General features: G+C 40.4%; 2 protein-coding genes across 2 annotated transcripts; one reads left to right on the top strand and one right to left on the bottom strand.

The window, feature by feature from the left end:
* The first annotated feature begins 2,809 nt into the window (after positions 1 to 2,809).
* Positions 2,810 to 6,193, top strand: LOC115677922 (uncharacterized). Its single transcript, XM_030601166.2, has 2 exons — positions 2,810 to 3,699; positions 4,366 to 6,193. Exons 1-2 carry the CDS (start codon positions 2,896 to 2,898, stop codon positions 5,806 to 5,808), a joined length of 2,247 nt encoding a protein of 748 aa, XP_030457026.2. The 5' UTR covers positions 2,810 to 2,895; the 3' UTR covers positions 5,809 to 6,193.
* Positions 6,194 to 8,135: 1,942 nt separating this feature from the next.
* Positions 8,136 to 9,015, bottom strand: LOC115677798 (ubiquitin domain-containing protein 7SL RNA1-like). Its single transcript, XM_030601015.2, has one exon. It carries the CDS (start codon positions 8,931 to 8,933, stop codon positions 8,136 to 8,138), a length of 798 nt encoding a protein of 265 aa, XP_030456875.2. The 5' UTR covers positions 8,934 to 9,015.
* Between the last annotated feature and the right edge of the window lie 3,800 nt (positions 9,016 to 12,815).

The raw sequence follows: 12,815 nt of genomic DNA, 5'->3' as shown, positions 1-12,815 counted from the left end.
GAATTGTTATAAGACTAGATCTCATACATTCAATTAGAATCACTGACGAGTGGTCAAGAGAATTGGCCGAATTGAGATAATTTTGATGCCAATTGGAAACGACAACCATCAAGGCAACGTCAAGGATGAGCTGAGGAAGCTAGTCGTAAGAAGAATTTGGTGTGTCGTCATCGGAATTGAGTCGAAAACCGACCAGAATCTCATCGGAAAGAAGATGCCGCCATGAGAGAGAGAGAGAGAGAGAGAGAGAGAGAGAGAGAGAGAGAGAGAGAGAGAGAGAGTTTTTGAGAGTTTTTTGTGTACTTTTCCAAAGATTTTTCTTAATTTGAAATTTTTTTATAGAAATGGTTGAATTAGAGTCAAAATTCGGACCTAGGGGTTAGGAGGGAAAAAAATCAAATTTGGGACTAAAATGGCCCTAAAACTCACTTTATGATCCTATGTTTGAAGTTCTTTTCTTAATGGGTAAGATATGATATGATTGGATCAAATTAAGTCACATGGATCACGGATAGATGAGATGGCATATCCTAAAGTCTTCACTAGAGGGGAAATGAATGGTTAAGATTAATGTTCTTAAGGATTGATGACATGAAATTTAATTTTGGTAATTGAGAGAATAAACAATTTTTGTAATTAACCCACCCATCGGTGGCCGCGTTGGTTTGCGTTCAGTTCCTTTCACGAGAGGTCCTAGGTTCAAACTCGCCCATCGGTGATTTAAGTGGGGGGTCGTGGCGGTGGGATGCTGCACTAGCCCCTCTCGAGGATTAGTCGGGCATCACCGCTGGTTTGAGCCCTAGCTCGCCGGCCGCGCGGACACCTCAGTTATCAAAAAAAAAAAAACAATTTTTGTAATTAAGGATGGAAGGGGCCGGCTATGTGGTCTAGATGCTATAATTTGTTGACTTTTGGGTTGATTTGGTTGACTTGGTTGACTTGGGTCAACCTTGATCAAACCGTGTTGACCCAAAACTTTCCAATTGTCCTCTTTTTCTTCAAACTACCTTATAAGCTTCGATATTACCGTATGTTCCGCCCATTGGGCCAAACTAGGTTGGGTCAATCAGGTTGACCTGCCCGACCCCGTTGGTCCCAACTTGTCAATTTAAGCTCAATTTCTTCAATTGTTGTAATGGGCTTTTAATTGTGCTCTTTGACTTCATGGTGAAAAGTTATCCATAGCCCTAAATTTGTGTCTGGACGTTGACTGACCCATTTGAGCTCAAAATCTTGAAATTGGGCTTGAAATCTTGAATTGTTATATCAAAGGTCTTTTTAGACTTATCAGAGAAAATTTAGGTGTCCAAAAGTACTTGGAGACAACACAAACCAAAGTGAAAGCGAATTAAAAAAGAAATATTCTTTTCTTGGCAAAGAAAACTTCTTTAATATGCCCTTGCTTTATGCTGCATCTTTTACTGTTTTTTGCTTTTCTCTTTTTTCATCTATTTTGCCGTGTCCTCATTTTGTAAGTATCATTCTTAGTGAATCAAGCATATCATCTTCATAAAACTATTTTTTTTTGGTTTGTTCTACTCTAACTCTCAACTCACTCTCAAATTTTTGACTTGCCTCTTGCAGGGCGTGAGAGTTGAAACCCACATCTGAAACTACACGTCCACACCCCTAACCCCCTGAGAATGTGGGGATTCGAATTCCCCATCTCCCCCTTCCCAAGTAAAAGGGGTGGCTAGTGGGGGCAAACCCCAGTGGTTTCATAAAACAAATTTGATAAGTGTAATATGTTGGTATAATTGAGTCAATACAATATTGGTAAATCACTAAATAGTCGCTAAATCGGAAGACTCAAAAAGAAGTTGGTAGTCTCAGAAAAAAATATTAGTCATTCTAACATGCTAATAACATACCAAAATATTGATAAATCTTTAGAATTGTTGGTTATTGAAAAGAATCAAATAATATTCCTACTTTTCTAAAATGTTAGGGAAATGGGTTACTTCGGGCTACTGAAGCTCGCTGTGAGAATGAGAAGACTCTAGATTGCGAAAGCTTGTCAAGTTGATGAAATAAAAAGTTCAGAGATTTCATTTAACATCAAATAAAAGTTTAGGAATCGCTCATATTATTACTCTTTTGTTTCTATGGAAGCACTTTAAATCCTCATAGACTAGCTAATTGTAATATTCTCAACTCAGTAAATTGAATCCAAGAGCCAACTCAATAACATTTTAGAAAAATGTGTGATTCGGAATGAGCTCCCAAAATAAACTTGTTTCTACTTAAATTCATCATTAACATTTATTTCGTTCGAACACATCACAACCTGTTCAATGATTTCTTCAAGTCTTAACGAGGATAACACTTCTACTTTAGCTATTTAAAGTAAATTTAGACTTTCACAAAAAAGAAAGTACATTTAGACGCGGGACATTATTCATTCAAGTCGTAGCATCTTTCAATGTAGTAACCTCGTGAGAGACGTCTGTCATCAGACTTTACCTGATGCACATGGATCGGCCAGTTTAATTCTTGCAATAGTGAAGATTGTCCGACACAAATTCGGATGCTCCGTTTTATTAAAAGAAAAAAAAATTGACATTCTCATTTTAGTCCCTGGCATTCCTACTCTATAAGAACTAAGATTTAGTCCCAAACTTTATCTTAGTTGCTTGGCTTGGTTGGCATTGCAATCCGTCGCAATATTTTCATTTCTTTGTGTTTTCCTTCTCTCCTTTCCCTTGGACCTCCCAGTTCATGTCCATGAAGATGTTTTCAGTACTCTAGCATAATCAGAACTTTGAATCTCTCTCTCTCTCTCTCTGTCTCGCGCTCTCTCTCTCTCTCTCTCTCTCTCTCTCTCTCTCTCGGAAATTCTACCATTTGTTTCTCCAATTAGAAGCTGAATAACCAGCGAAGCAATCAGTAACTAACATGAGGAATTTGATGGAAACGAACCTAAAGACGGCGATGGCGCCGGCGATGATCGAAAACTGCAATGTCATGAAGGGCAACATGAAGTCCCTGAAAACTCCCATGGGGATGCTCTTGCAGATCGAGCTCCTAGTCATCTTCACTGCGTTCTTGCTCCTGTTCCTAGTCACCTGCGGCTCATGGCGACGTCGCTCCAACAACAAGAACCTCCGGCTCATCATTTTCACGGCCTACACTCTCTCAACCTACGTAATCACCTATGCTCTCGGCCTCATGCAAGATGCTCCGTTGCGCAGCGAATTATTCCCCGTCTGGGCAATGTTCCTGATGCTCGCCCTCGGGAGCGCTGATTCTATCTCTGCATATAGTCTCGAGGACAACGAGCAGTGGAAGAACTACAATTGGCAGCGCGTGATCAAATTGATTTGGTTGGTCTTGTTGATGAGTTTGTACTTCCACAGCAGGTCCGAAGCGGTGGTCACGGCCGAGTGCCTCTTCATCGTCTTGGTCGTGAAGTCCGACGAGAGGGCCCGGGCCCTGATGGCGGCGAGCCTGCATTCATTGCAGAGGAATACAAAAGTGGTTGCTGATTATATGAGCGTGGAGCACGAAAATGGGGGCGTTCCACATGGAGTTCATCCGGTTCGCATGAGAGGGTATACTTATTTGGTGACGTGGGAAGAGGAGAATTGGGTGTATGAAATTGCTCGTGCTATCTACAGGTGGGTATGGAAGCATGAGGCCGCGCAGGCACCGAACTACCGGATGACATTGGATAAAAAAAAATTGATCACCATTGAAAAGGTATACCTACAATCGTCTGATTATTTTTATCTCTGACTTTTGATTTAATAAGGAATTTCTTCTCACGCTAAAAAAATAAAAAAAAATGTGCAAAATCATCTTGATTAGTTGTGAAAAGGTTCACTATACATGGTCAGTGACGTGGGCGAGTTGATCACAGTTGAACAGGTACATCTTCAATTATTCGATCTTTTAGATTTTTCTTAACTTCGATTTAGTAAGGATCTTCTTCTCACCAAAAAAAAAAAAACAAAATCATCTCGATGGGTTGTGAAAAACTACAATAAAAATGATGAAACTATGCACTATTAATGACATGATACCACAGGATAAATCAAGATAAGACACGATACCACGGGATAGATAAAGATAAAGACATTTATCTTCTACGAGGGTCCTCTACCTTGCAAAGTATCTCATCGAGTCTCTATTATCGATGAGTTGAGTGATAGATTTTTTTTTTTTTTGGGTCTAAAGTTGAGTGATAGATTTCCAAAGTAACCTCTTTAACATGAATCTATCGGTTGGGATTACTGAGGCACGAATAAGGACGCAAACGAAGGTAGAGTGTCACATTCTGCCAACTCTCCATTACTTTTGATTCATATTACTTTTGGGTTCTTTATCTCAGCGTCCTTCATTCCTTAAGCTCAACTCTTTTCTCAGGTGTGGGGGTGTGAAGGGAGGCTCTTAAGCTCAGAAGGAGACCCCCAGAACAAGCTCAAAGACATATGCCTCTCTTTTGCACTCTACAAACTCCTCCGTTTGAGATATGCTGGCTACTCATTGCCCCGAGAGGCTCACAAGAAGACATGGAACTTGATTCGCCGTGGATTGCTCTCGAAAGAAGACGGCTACAAGCGAGCATTTCGAGTCGTTGAGGTTGAGCTCATGTTCCTTTACGATTTTTTCTACACCAAGTACAGTATCATATTCCAGCCTGGCTGGTTGCTGATCAAATTAATGGAGTTTATGTACGTTGTCATGGGCATCTGGGCTACGACATCACTCTTGACGCATTACAAGAGACCTAACAGTAACTGTCCACTCGCCACAGTGCCAAATGTGTTGAGTGTTGACGTACTCGTGACCAGCGTGATGATAATCTCGTTCATCGTCGTGGAGCTCACACAGTTCTTCTTCATGGGTTTCTCGGTATGGGCTAAAGTGACGTGGATCTGCAAGTATGTGCAGAAAAGGTCATGGCAAAATAATGCGTGGATCGAGAGGATGATCGGAGCGATATGTCGGGTCCGGTTGCTGAAGCCTTGGGAGCGAAAGCTTCATCAGTACTCAATCCTCGAGTCGTACTTCTATAAATCTTCCAGGTTATTGAACAATGTGATTATGGCGACCTACATTGATCAAGATAGGGATGGCCAGAAACAGAGCAAACCGATCCCGTTGCCTGAAAAAGTGAAGCAAGAGGTGTTTGATGCTCTGAAGTGGAATTACGGTACTAAATTGGAGAATGGACAAACTTCACTGAGAGTGAACAATGAGTCCCGACAGCTGTTGTGGGCGTGTCAGCTTGAGACGCAGACTCAGGTCATAATGGTGTGGCACATCGCCACTAGCTTCTGTGAGTACCAACTGCCGGTAGGAAGATCAGACTCAGATGCAACGAGGAGTAGCTTCCTAGTGGCAACCAGCTTGTCCAAGTATCTGGCTTACTTGGTTGCTTTTGCTCCACGGCTATTGCCTGATCACCCTTACGTTACGGAGTATGTGTTTGATCAGGCAATCATTGAAGCCAGGGACTTCTTTCAAGGATGCAACAGCTTGGATGACAGGGTTACGAAGATGGAGAGGAAGGGCCGTGGAAGTTCTGCACGTGAAAAAACTGTTATCAACCGTGGTGCTCGGCTTGGGAATCAGCTTGTGAATGATATAAAACGCGAGGACATGATTTGGAGGATTCTGGCCGACTTTTGGGTGGAACTGGTGTTGTATGTGGCGCCTTCAAACGATGCGAAAGCGCATGCAGAGCATTTGACTAGAGGAGGCGAGTTTCTAACTCACTTGTGGGCTTTGCTATCTCACGCAGGGATCGAGAGAGATTATCCTACTAAGCCACCTAATGCACTCAAGAGAAGCAAAAGCTTCTGAACTAATCCTGCATTTAATAGCATCAGTTGCAAGTTACCAGTGATTGTGATAATAAATGGCTGCTTATGTATGATTCATGTGGATCTCGCGCTAGTTAATTGGGCAATGTATTTGGTTGCATCACTTGCAACTCTCACTATGCATTAAATGTAATCCTACTGCTACTGAACAGCTGCATCATATGTATTTCTCAGAGAGATCCTGTTTTTGGTTTAGTAATAATAATCCCAGGGATGGATTCACCTAGAGGTTATTCCAAAGTTATTGCAGAATACACGTTGGATTTCCTTGAAATATCCAAGAAACTTCTTTGCCGAAGATGGATCTTGTAAATAAGATTATGTGACAAAGTTTCACAGTACTTACAGCATTTTGCTGCGAGTAAGATTGAGAATAAATGTCTTATTCCCTTCGATCTGGATGGATCTCTGTTTAAACTTATTCCCGGGCCACTTGATTTGGTATGGCTTGCTTTCTAGGATAAATGGTCATGGACGAGTATATAGAGTTGTCGTAGCATCGGTCAGATTGTTTGCGGAAGGAAGGAACGTGGTCATTCATCTCTAAGGATCATATCAATTCAAATTGGATCGATCATCTTCTGCAAGAAAGAAGTGCCTTCTGGGACATGAGGGTTCAATTTTACGGAGGGTATAACTTCCGATATAGCAACTATCTTGCTTGCTTTAGAGCTTTTCCGCTAGATTGCTAGTTTGGTAGATAATCACAGAGTAGATGTTGCATCTTGGTGAATTTTACAACTCAAGCTTCTTTGGCTGGTGCAAGAATTTGAGGTGTTTAGTACTATCACTTAGAGAGGGGATGAATAGGTGATCGTAATTGATCTTGACAAAATAAAGAGGAATTAAAATGATCCAGATAAATATCTTGTAAATATAGAATCTGAAGTAAAACTCGGATATAGTCAGAATCACTTATGTGCAATATGTTATCAAAGATAATGATCAATAGTTAAGGGATAGAAAAAATTACACACTAGAGTTATGGTTCTGCTTATTACGAACCTACGTCCACTCTTCACGCAGACAGCCTACTAGTTGGATTTCACTAGTGAATCAATAAGAGGTTACAAACAAGAGTGATAACACTCAATCTTGATAGGTCTCTCTATCTCGGAGTAACTCGTCTCTCAATCTCATAACAACTCTCTTTTTACTTTACACCTCTACGGATTACACTTTCATAGCAATGAAAGACAAGTGTTTAAAGTTGAAGCTCTCTTAGACTTTGGAATTTCACATGATCACCTGTTCTTTTCAGCACCAGAATCTCCTTATATATACTCCGCCACTTCCAATCGAGCAATTGGACATTCTTCAGAGAATCATTCTCCTATCATCCCGATGGATACGAATGCTTAAGGAGATTGAGTAGCCGTTGAGTGATGATATTAGAATCTCCCTTTGATTTAGTCGCCCCTATAACCAAAGCTGGGTTTCCATAAGTAAAGTTCTTCATTTGGCAATGGCATCTTGTCTAGAGCAATATAATCGATCAATTAAAGATGTTTTGCTATAAAAGAGTTCAAAACAATCTTTTAGATTGTGGATCAATCATCGTACTCCAAGCAAGAAATGCAAGTCAAATCATTAGCCGTTGCAATTATAAAATTTTCGATCAGATAATATTATCCGAGTCTGATATTGTCTTAGTCTAAATAAACTTCGCATAGAGTCTTAAGATGTCAAATTTGACCATATTCCTGTCCAAGCTTTGGTGATGTCTTCATATTAGTCTAATGATATCCATACCATAATTGATTTCCATGAAGTAAAAAAATCGGAACTTCAGACGTAATATTCAGATAACCAGAGTCTGAATAGCGTTTCTTCATCACCTGAAAACATTTTTGCCGGACTCAATTGAAATTATGGAAGGTTTTGTCAATCTTTAAAATATATTGGGAGGTTTTCTCGACAGAATTTGACCAAAAGGATTCAGAAGCCGAGGAGAACTAGTGAAAGATCGACCGAAAAAATTGTCAATCAGGGCACGTACTTAAGGGGGCAACGTGTGTACAAACTAGGCAATCTGATTCTGAATACTATTTGATTACACCATTTCTCAACACAAACTTAATGACTCAACCTGCGGAATGTCATTCACCACGCATTTTTCATCGCAGATGGAATTGAAATGAGATAAGAATATCACGCGCCAAGATTAAATGGTGTTCCTACTGACACTTCTATAAGAAGAGAGTAATAATGACGACAAAGACGGAAAAGGGAGAAAGTAAAATGGAAACTGGAAAACCTGATAACGCCAACATAAAAGGTAAAAGGGGATTGCATTTGTCCCTAGACCTATACCTGCGTACACGCACTGAGTACTTCATTGTCATCATGCCATAGATCTCCGAGTGAAACCGCTAATTGGATGCGAAAACCAGGTCTCATCGTGAAATCGTCCCCCTCAATAGTATCGCCCATCTCGACGCCGTGCCATTTGAACGACCTATCTTCGTCCATCCCACTCTGGTTATGTATGAAAAAATACCCCTCCGATGAAAGATCAAACTTCAGGCTTGGCCGCAGCTTCTCGAGCTCTTTCCTCAGAACCTTTATTTTTTCCCACTGTTCCACTTCCACCGCAACTTTGAGGTTGGCTTTCCACGGTAATACCATCACCGTGAACTTCAGAGGCTTGATGCGCACGTCAACACTGGAATTGTCCTGAAGCTGGTAGTCGCATATCCGGTGATCATCTTCAAGTTCAGTTCCATTTGCATACAGCTTCACTCGCTCAAGAGGGACATCTTCCAGGGACCGGACAACCTCCCTCAAGCGTTTCACAGGGTCATTCACTTTAACTTCTGTGGGGAGCCGCATTCTGGATGGTGGTGTTCCTATGCGTAATTCAATTTTAGTGGATGGCGGTTGCTCCGGTGCGACAACGAGCCTAATGCAGGAGCGGTCGTGGATGTTGTAGCCCTCGACATCAAGCTCGTCGTCAAGGGCCTCATCGTTGAAAACCAAAGTGTGTCTACAGACGGATATTCCTTGATGTTTTTCGATCTTCTCTTTGATCTCCAGGACTGTATCATGGAAACCAATTTGAATGTAGAAAGGACTTCCTTCCTGGGGCTCAAAGAAAACATCCATTTTCGAGAGAAAAGGCAGGAAAATGTTCTATGATGAAGCTCACTCTTAATGCTTATTATGGTCACAAGAATGAGTTAATGAGATAGAAGTGGAATGAATTCATATATGGAAAGAAAATCCGATAACTATGAGGCACCACCATTTGTGCAGTTGAAGATGTTTCCATCGCATGAAGGATCTCTTCCATGTCCAACGGCCCCGTGTGATACATTTCATGAGTAAAACAGAGAATGCTAACGACGGAATTTTTTTTTTTTGCATAAATTATTTCTTTTCTTTTCTTTAAACTTTGCTTTGGCAAATAAAAATAATCGAAATTGAAAATATAGGCTACGTTTGGAGGACCGGGTGTAAGATCGACGTACATGTCGATGCAGCTTCATGTAATGGGTCATTGCTTTCGTTCGTTAAGCTCGAGATCTATTTGGAATTAAGATACGAACTCTAATTATCATTTACTCAAATGTTATAACCTTTTTCTTTCGGTTCCCTCCTATGTAAGTTTTATTACACGATTGAAATTACTATATCTGGAATCACGTCTCTTCCTTATCAGTCATCTTAAACCCAACCTCGTTGAGGTTCAAATATCTTCAAATTTGGATCTGGTCTAAATTAGCAATAACCATGTCCATCCTAAGATTGATCAATTTGAGATCTAGTCAATTCAAGTTTATACTAGCTGACTTCTCATCCAATCAAATTAGAATAGGATGGGTTTGTCGAATGATGTGGGACAGTAGGCAAGTCGAGCAAATTTTTCGAGTCGAATCAACTTTATCTCACTTACACTGGACTAACCAAATGAGAAACATGAAAGTGGAGCATTAAATCATATAATCATGCACTTTCCGGTATTTGTTTCTAAATGGTATAATAAGTTATGAACAGGCCACGATACTCCTATGGATTACCTTTTCTTGCACATTCGAAGGCACACGTTTCTCCTGAAGGCTACTAAAGCAGCTCAACTTGAAAACCGACTTGAATGAATCAAACCGTTCAGTTCAAGAGCTGTTCCCAAGTGAAAACACCCGATTCACGGTACGATTTTTTAAGACGGATGGCTAAACCCAAATTCATAGCTACAGGTTAGTTCCTAGAAAGTGAAACCAACCACAGCGCTTCAAGGTTGGTTCCTCAGTAAAGTCGCGCGAGGATGGACAATATTTTTCGCATTTGAAACTTTACTGAGCCGTTTGATTGTACGTGAAAAAGAAAACATAGCGTAAAGGTGTGCGAGGATGGAGCGGAAGTTCATGGAAACAAATAATAATCTTAAAAACAAAGAGACACAAATTTAAGGCACATATTTTTTGAGCATGTTCGAGAAATAAGGAAATATTTTGACATAGAATCCTATTTGCAATTTGGTATCTGCTGCATGAATTGTCGGAAAGGATTCGACCCTGACGAGAGCGAGAAGAACACGGCGGTTCGGTGACAAGCTGTTCAACGACGCACCAGTCCGCACACTGTATAATGTTTATCCATTTCAGATACCAACCGGAAGCAAAATGGAAAAAATCTCTTATTCGACTTATTTTATTGTTGAGCCAACAGTAAATTAGAAGAATTCATTATCATTCAAAACCCCTACAACCCGGTCCTTTGTACTTATTCTTCGGTAGCACTCACAAAAAGTTAAAAAAGAACAGGAAAAATACGAAGTGGAATCAGAACGCAGCGAAGTTGAATCATAATATCCCAAAAGCCACCGATTCTCTAATAGTTTATATCCATGAAGACGTTTTTAATACTCTAGCATAGTCAACACTTTGAAACTCCATCTCTTTCTCTCTGTTAGTGAAAAATTCCATCATTTCTTTCTCCGATTAGAAGCTGAATAACCAGATGAACTAATCAGTACCAAACACGAGGAATTTGATGGAAACAAACCAAAAGACGGCGATGGCGATGGCGCCAGTGACAATCACAACCTACAATGATAATTTTTGTAGATCTCACTCTAGTCTTACACTAGCGGGTCCAATTTGTGGGTTATTTCATTCAAGTGAAACAATATACACTTTCCATTGTAAACATCTAAGGAGTGCATGCTGATGATAATTTTTTCAACCATTTGAATAAAGAACAGCTATATATCAATACGAAGACCAAAATGGAGGTGGAGAGAGAGAGGGACAAAATGGTACACCTCGACTGAAAATTTCTTGTATGGTAATTTTAGGACACGAATGACAACATTTCTCTTCCCCAGCCCTATTTCTGGCTAGAAATTAAAAAATCTATTTCTCTTTCTCGAACGAGTTTCTGAGAAAAAGTAGTGTTTGATAACGATACAAAATTTATGTTCTCGGAATAGAAATTCGTTTGATAACGACGCAAAATTTCTATTCCCGTTGACCGATGAGCAGCGGTAATGGCGAACGGCTGGCGAGCGGCGGTGGCGACAGGCAATGGCAGGCAGCCGACAAGTGGCGGCGGCGGTGGATGGCTAGCAAGCGGCAACAGTGGGCGGTCGACAAGTGGCAGTAGCGGGCGGGCGGCAAGCGGTGGTGGCGAGCGGTGGTGGTGGATGGCCGGCAAGCGGCGGCGGAGGACGGCGTGCGGCCAGCGGCGAGTGGGCGGCAGTGGGCGGCAATGGGCAACAAGGGTGAGCAATAAAAAAGAATTGTAATTTCTATTTCTGAAACAGAAATAGAAAAGTAAAAAATTTTAACTTCTCATTTCTGTTTTAAATCTATTTCCAGGCTTAAATTTATTCCAGAAATAAAAAAATGAAATTATTTTACTAAATAGATTTCTGTTTCAAATATGTTTATGAGAATAAAAATATAGAAAAAAAGGAAAATAGAATTGTTATTATTCGCGCCCTAATGTCTGCATCGACGAAGGTGGTGATGTGGGGACAAGCAAGAAGAAACGTACTTTCAAACTTTATTTAATTACATTTACTATTGCAGGAAAAAAAATATTCTTCAAGATAAGTACGCAGGTAATTAACTAATATCCCCGTCACCTTTCATTTGGAAAGTTGTGGGGCCCGCAATTAATCCGTTGAGATCATATTCTAATTGGGCCTTATTGTTAGACCCATTTTAACCTATTTCATAAACAAAATCTAAATGACAAAATTCAATCAAATACAGTAATATACAAGTCAAAACATATGTTCTGAAATCATTTTGCCACCTCTAAAAGTAGTGCTAATACTTCCCACCTACCTGTAGTTAAATTCAGTATTTTCAAACTAGATCAGACTGATTAGTTTAACATGTTGGATTGGGAAAGACCGTTGTATGATCCGATCTTGTTAATATCTTAGATGGTAAAACAAATTCTAGTCAAATCTAGGGGTGATCAGTTCCCGGTCTGGTCCAATATCAACCAGGAATCGAGAACTGGATTAGAAGGACCAGTTCTCAGTTTTTGGAACAAGGACAGGACCTGATCGGCCGGTTCAGTCCAGCTCCTAGGCAATCCAATGGAACAAGTGTTGTCATTTTTCATCAAGTAAAACTTGACTTAATTATGCATCGGCGCCGACATGAAAGTTTTTCGATGGTGATTGACCCTTTTTTACCATGGAATCTGCGCTTTGGTTAGCATTCCTATATACGTGCTTCGTCCTCTACTTGGTAAACTTCCTGGGAGAGTTCTGCATTGGAAGAAAAGTGGCACTAGATTTCCATGGCAACAAACATTAGTATGGAACATGTGAACGAGGATTTGATAAAAAATAAATATATTCAGCACTTTTTTCATCACATCATGGCGTGAATTGACTCGTGAGAGGCAAACAGGGAAAGATGAGAGAATGCGTGAGAAATAAATATAAATAATTAAAAAATAATCGGTGTGGTCCGGGCAGTCTAGTTCCGACAAGAACTGGGAACCCAATCGAAAATCACCAATTCC

This window comes from Syzygium oleosum, unplaced genomic scaffold, assembly GCF_021117445.2.
Source record: "Syzygium oleosum isolate NSW1041296 unplaced genomic scaffold, Sole_v2.1 Sole_v2.29, whole genome shotgun sequence".
NCBI lineage: Eukaryota > Viridiplantae > Streptophyta > Magnoliopsida > Myrtales > Myrtaceae > Syzygium > Syzygium oleosum.
This window is presented reverse-complemented; position numbering and strand designations above follow the sequence as displayed.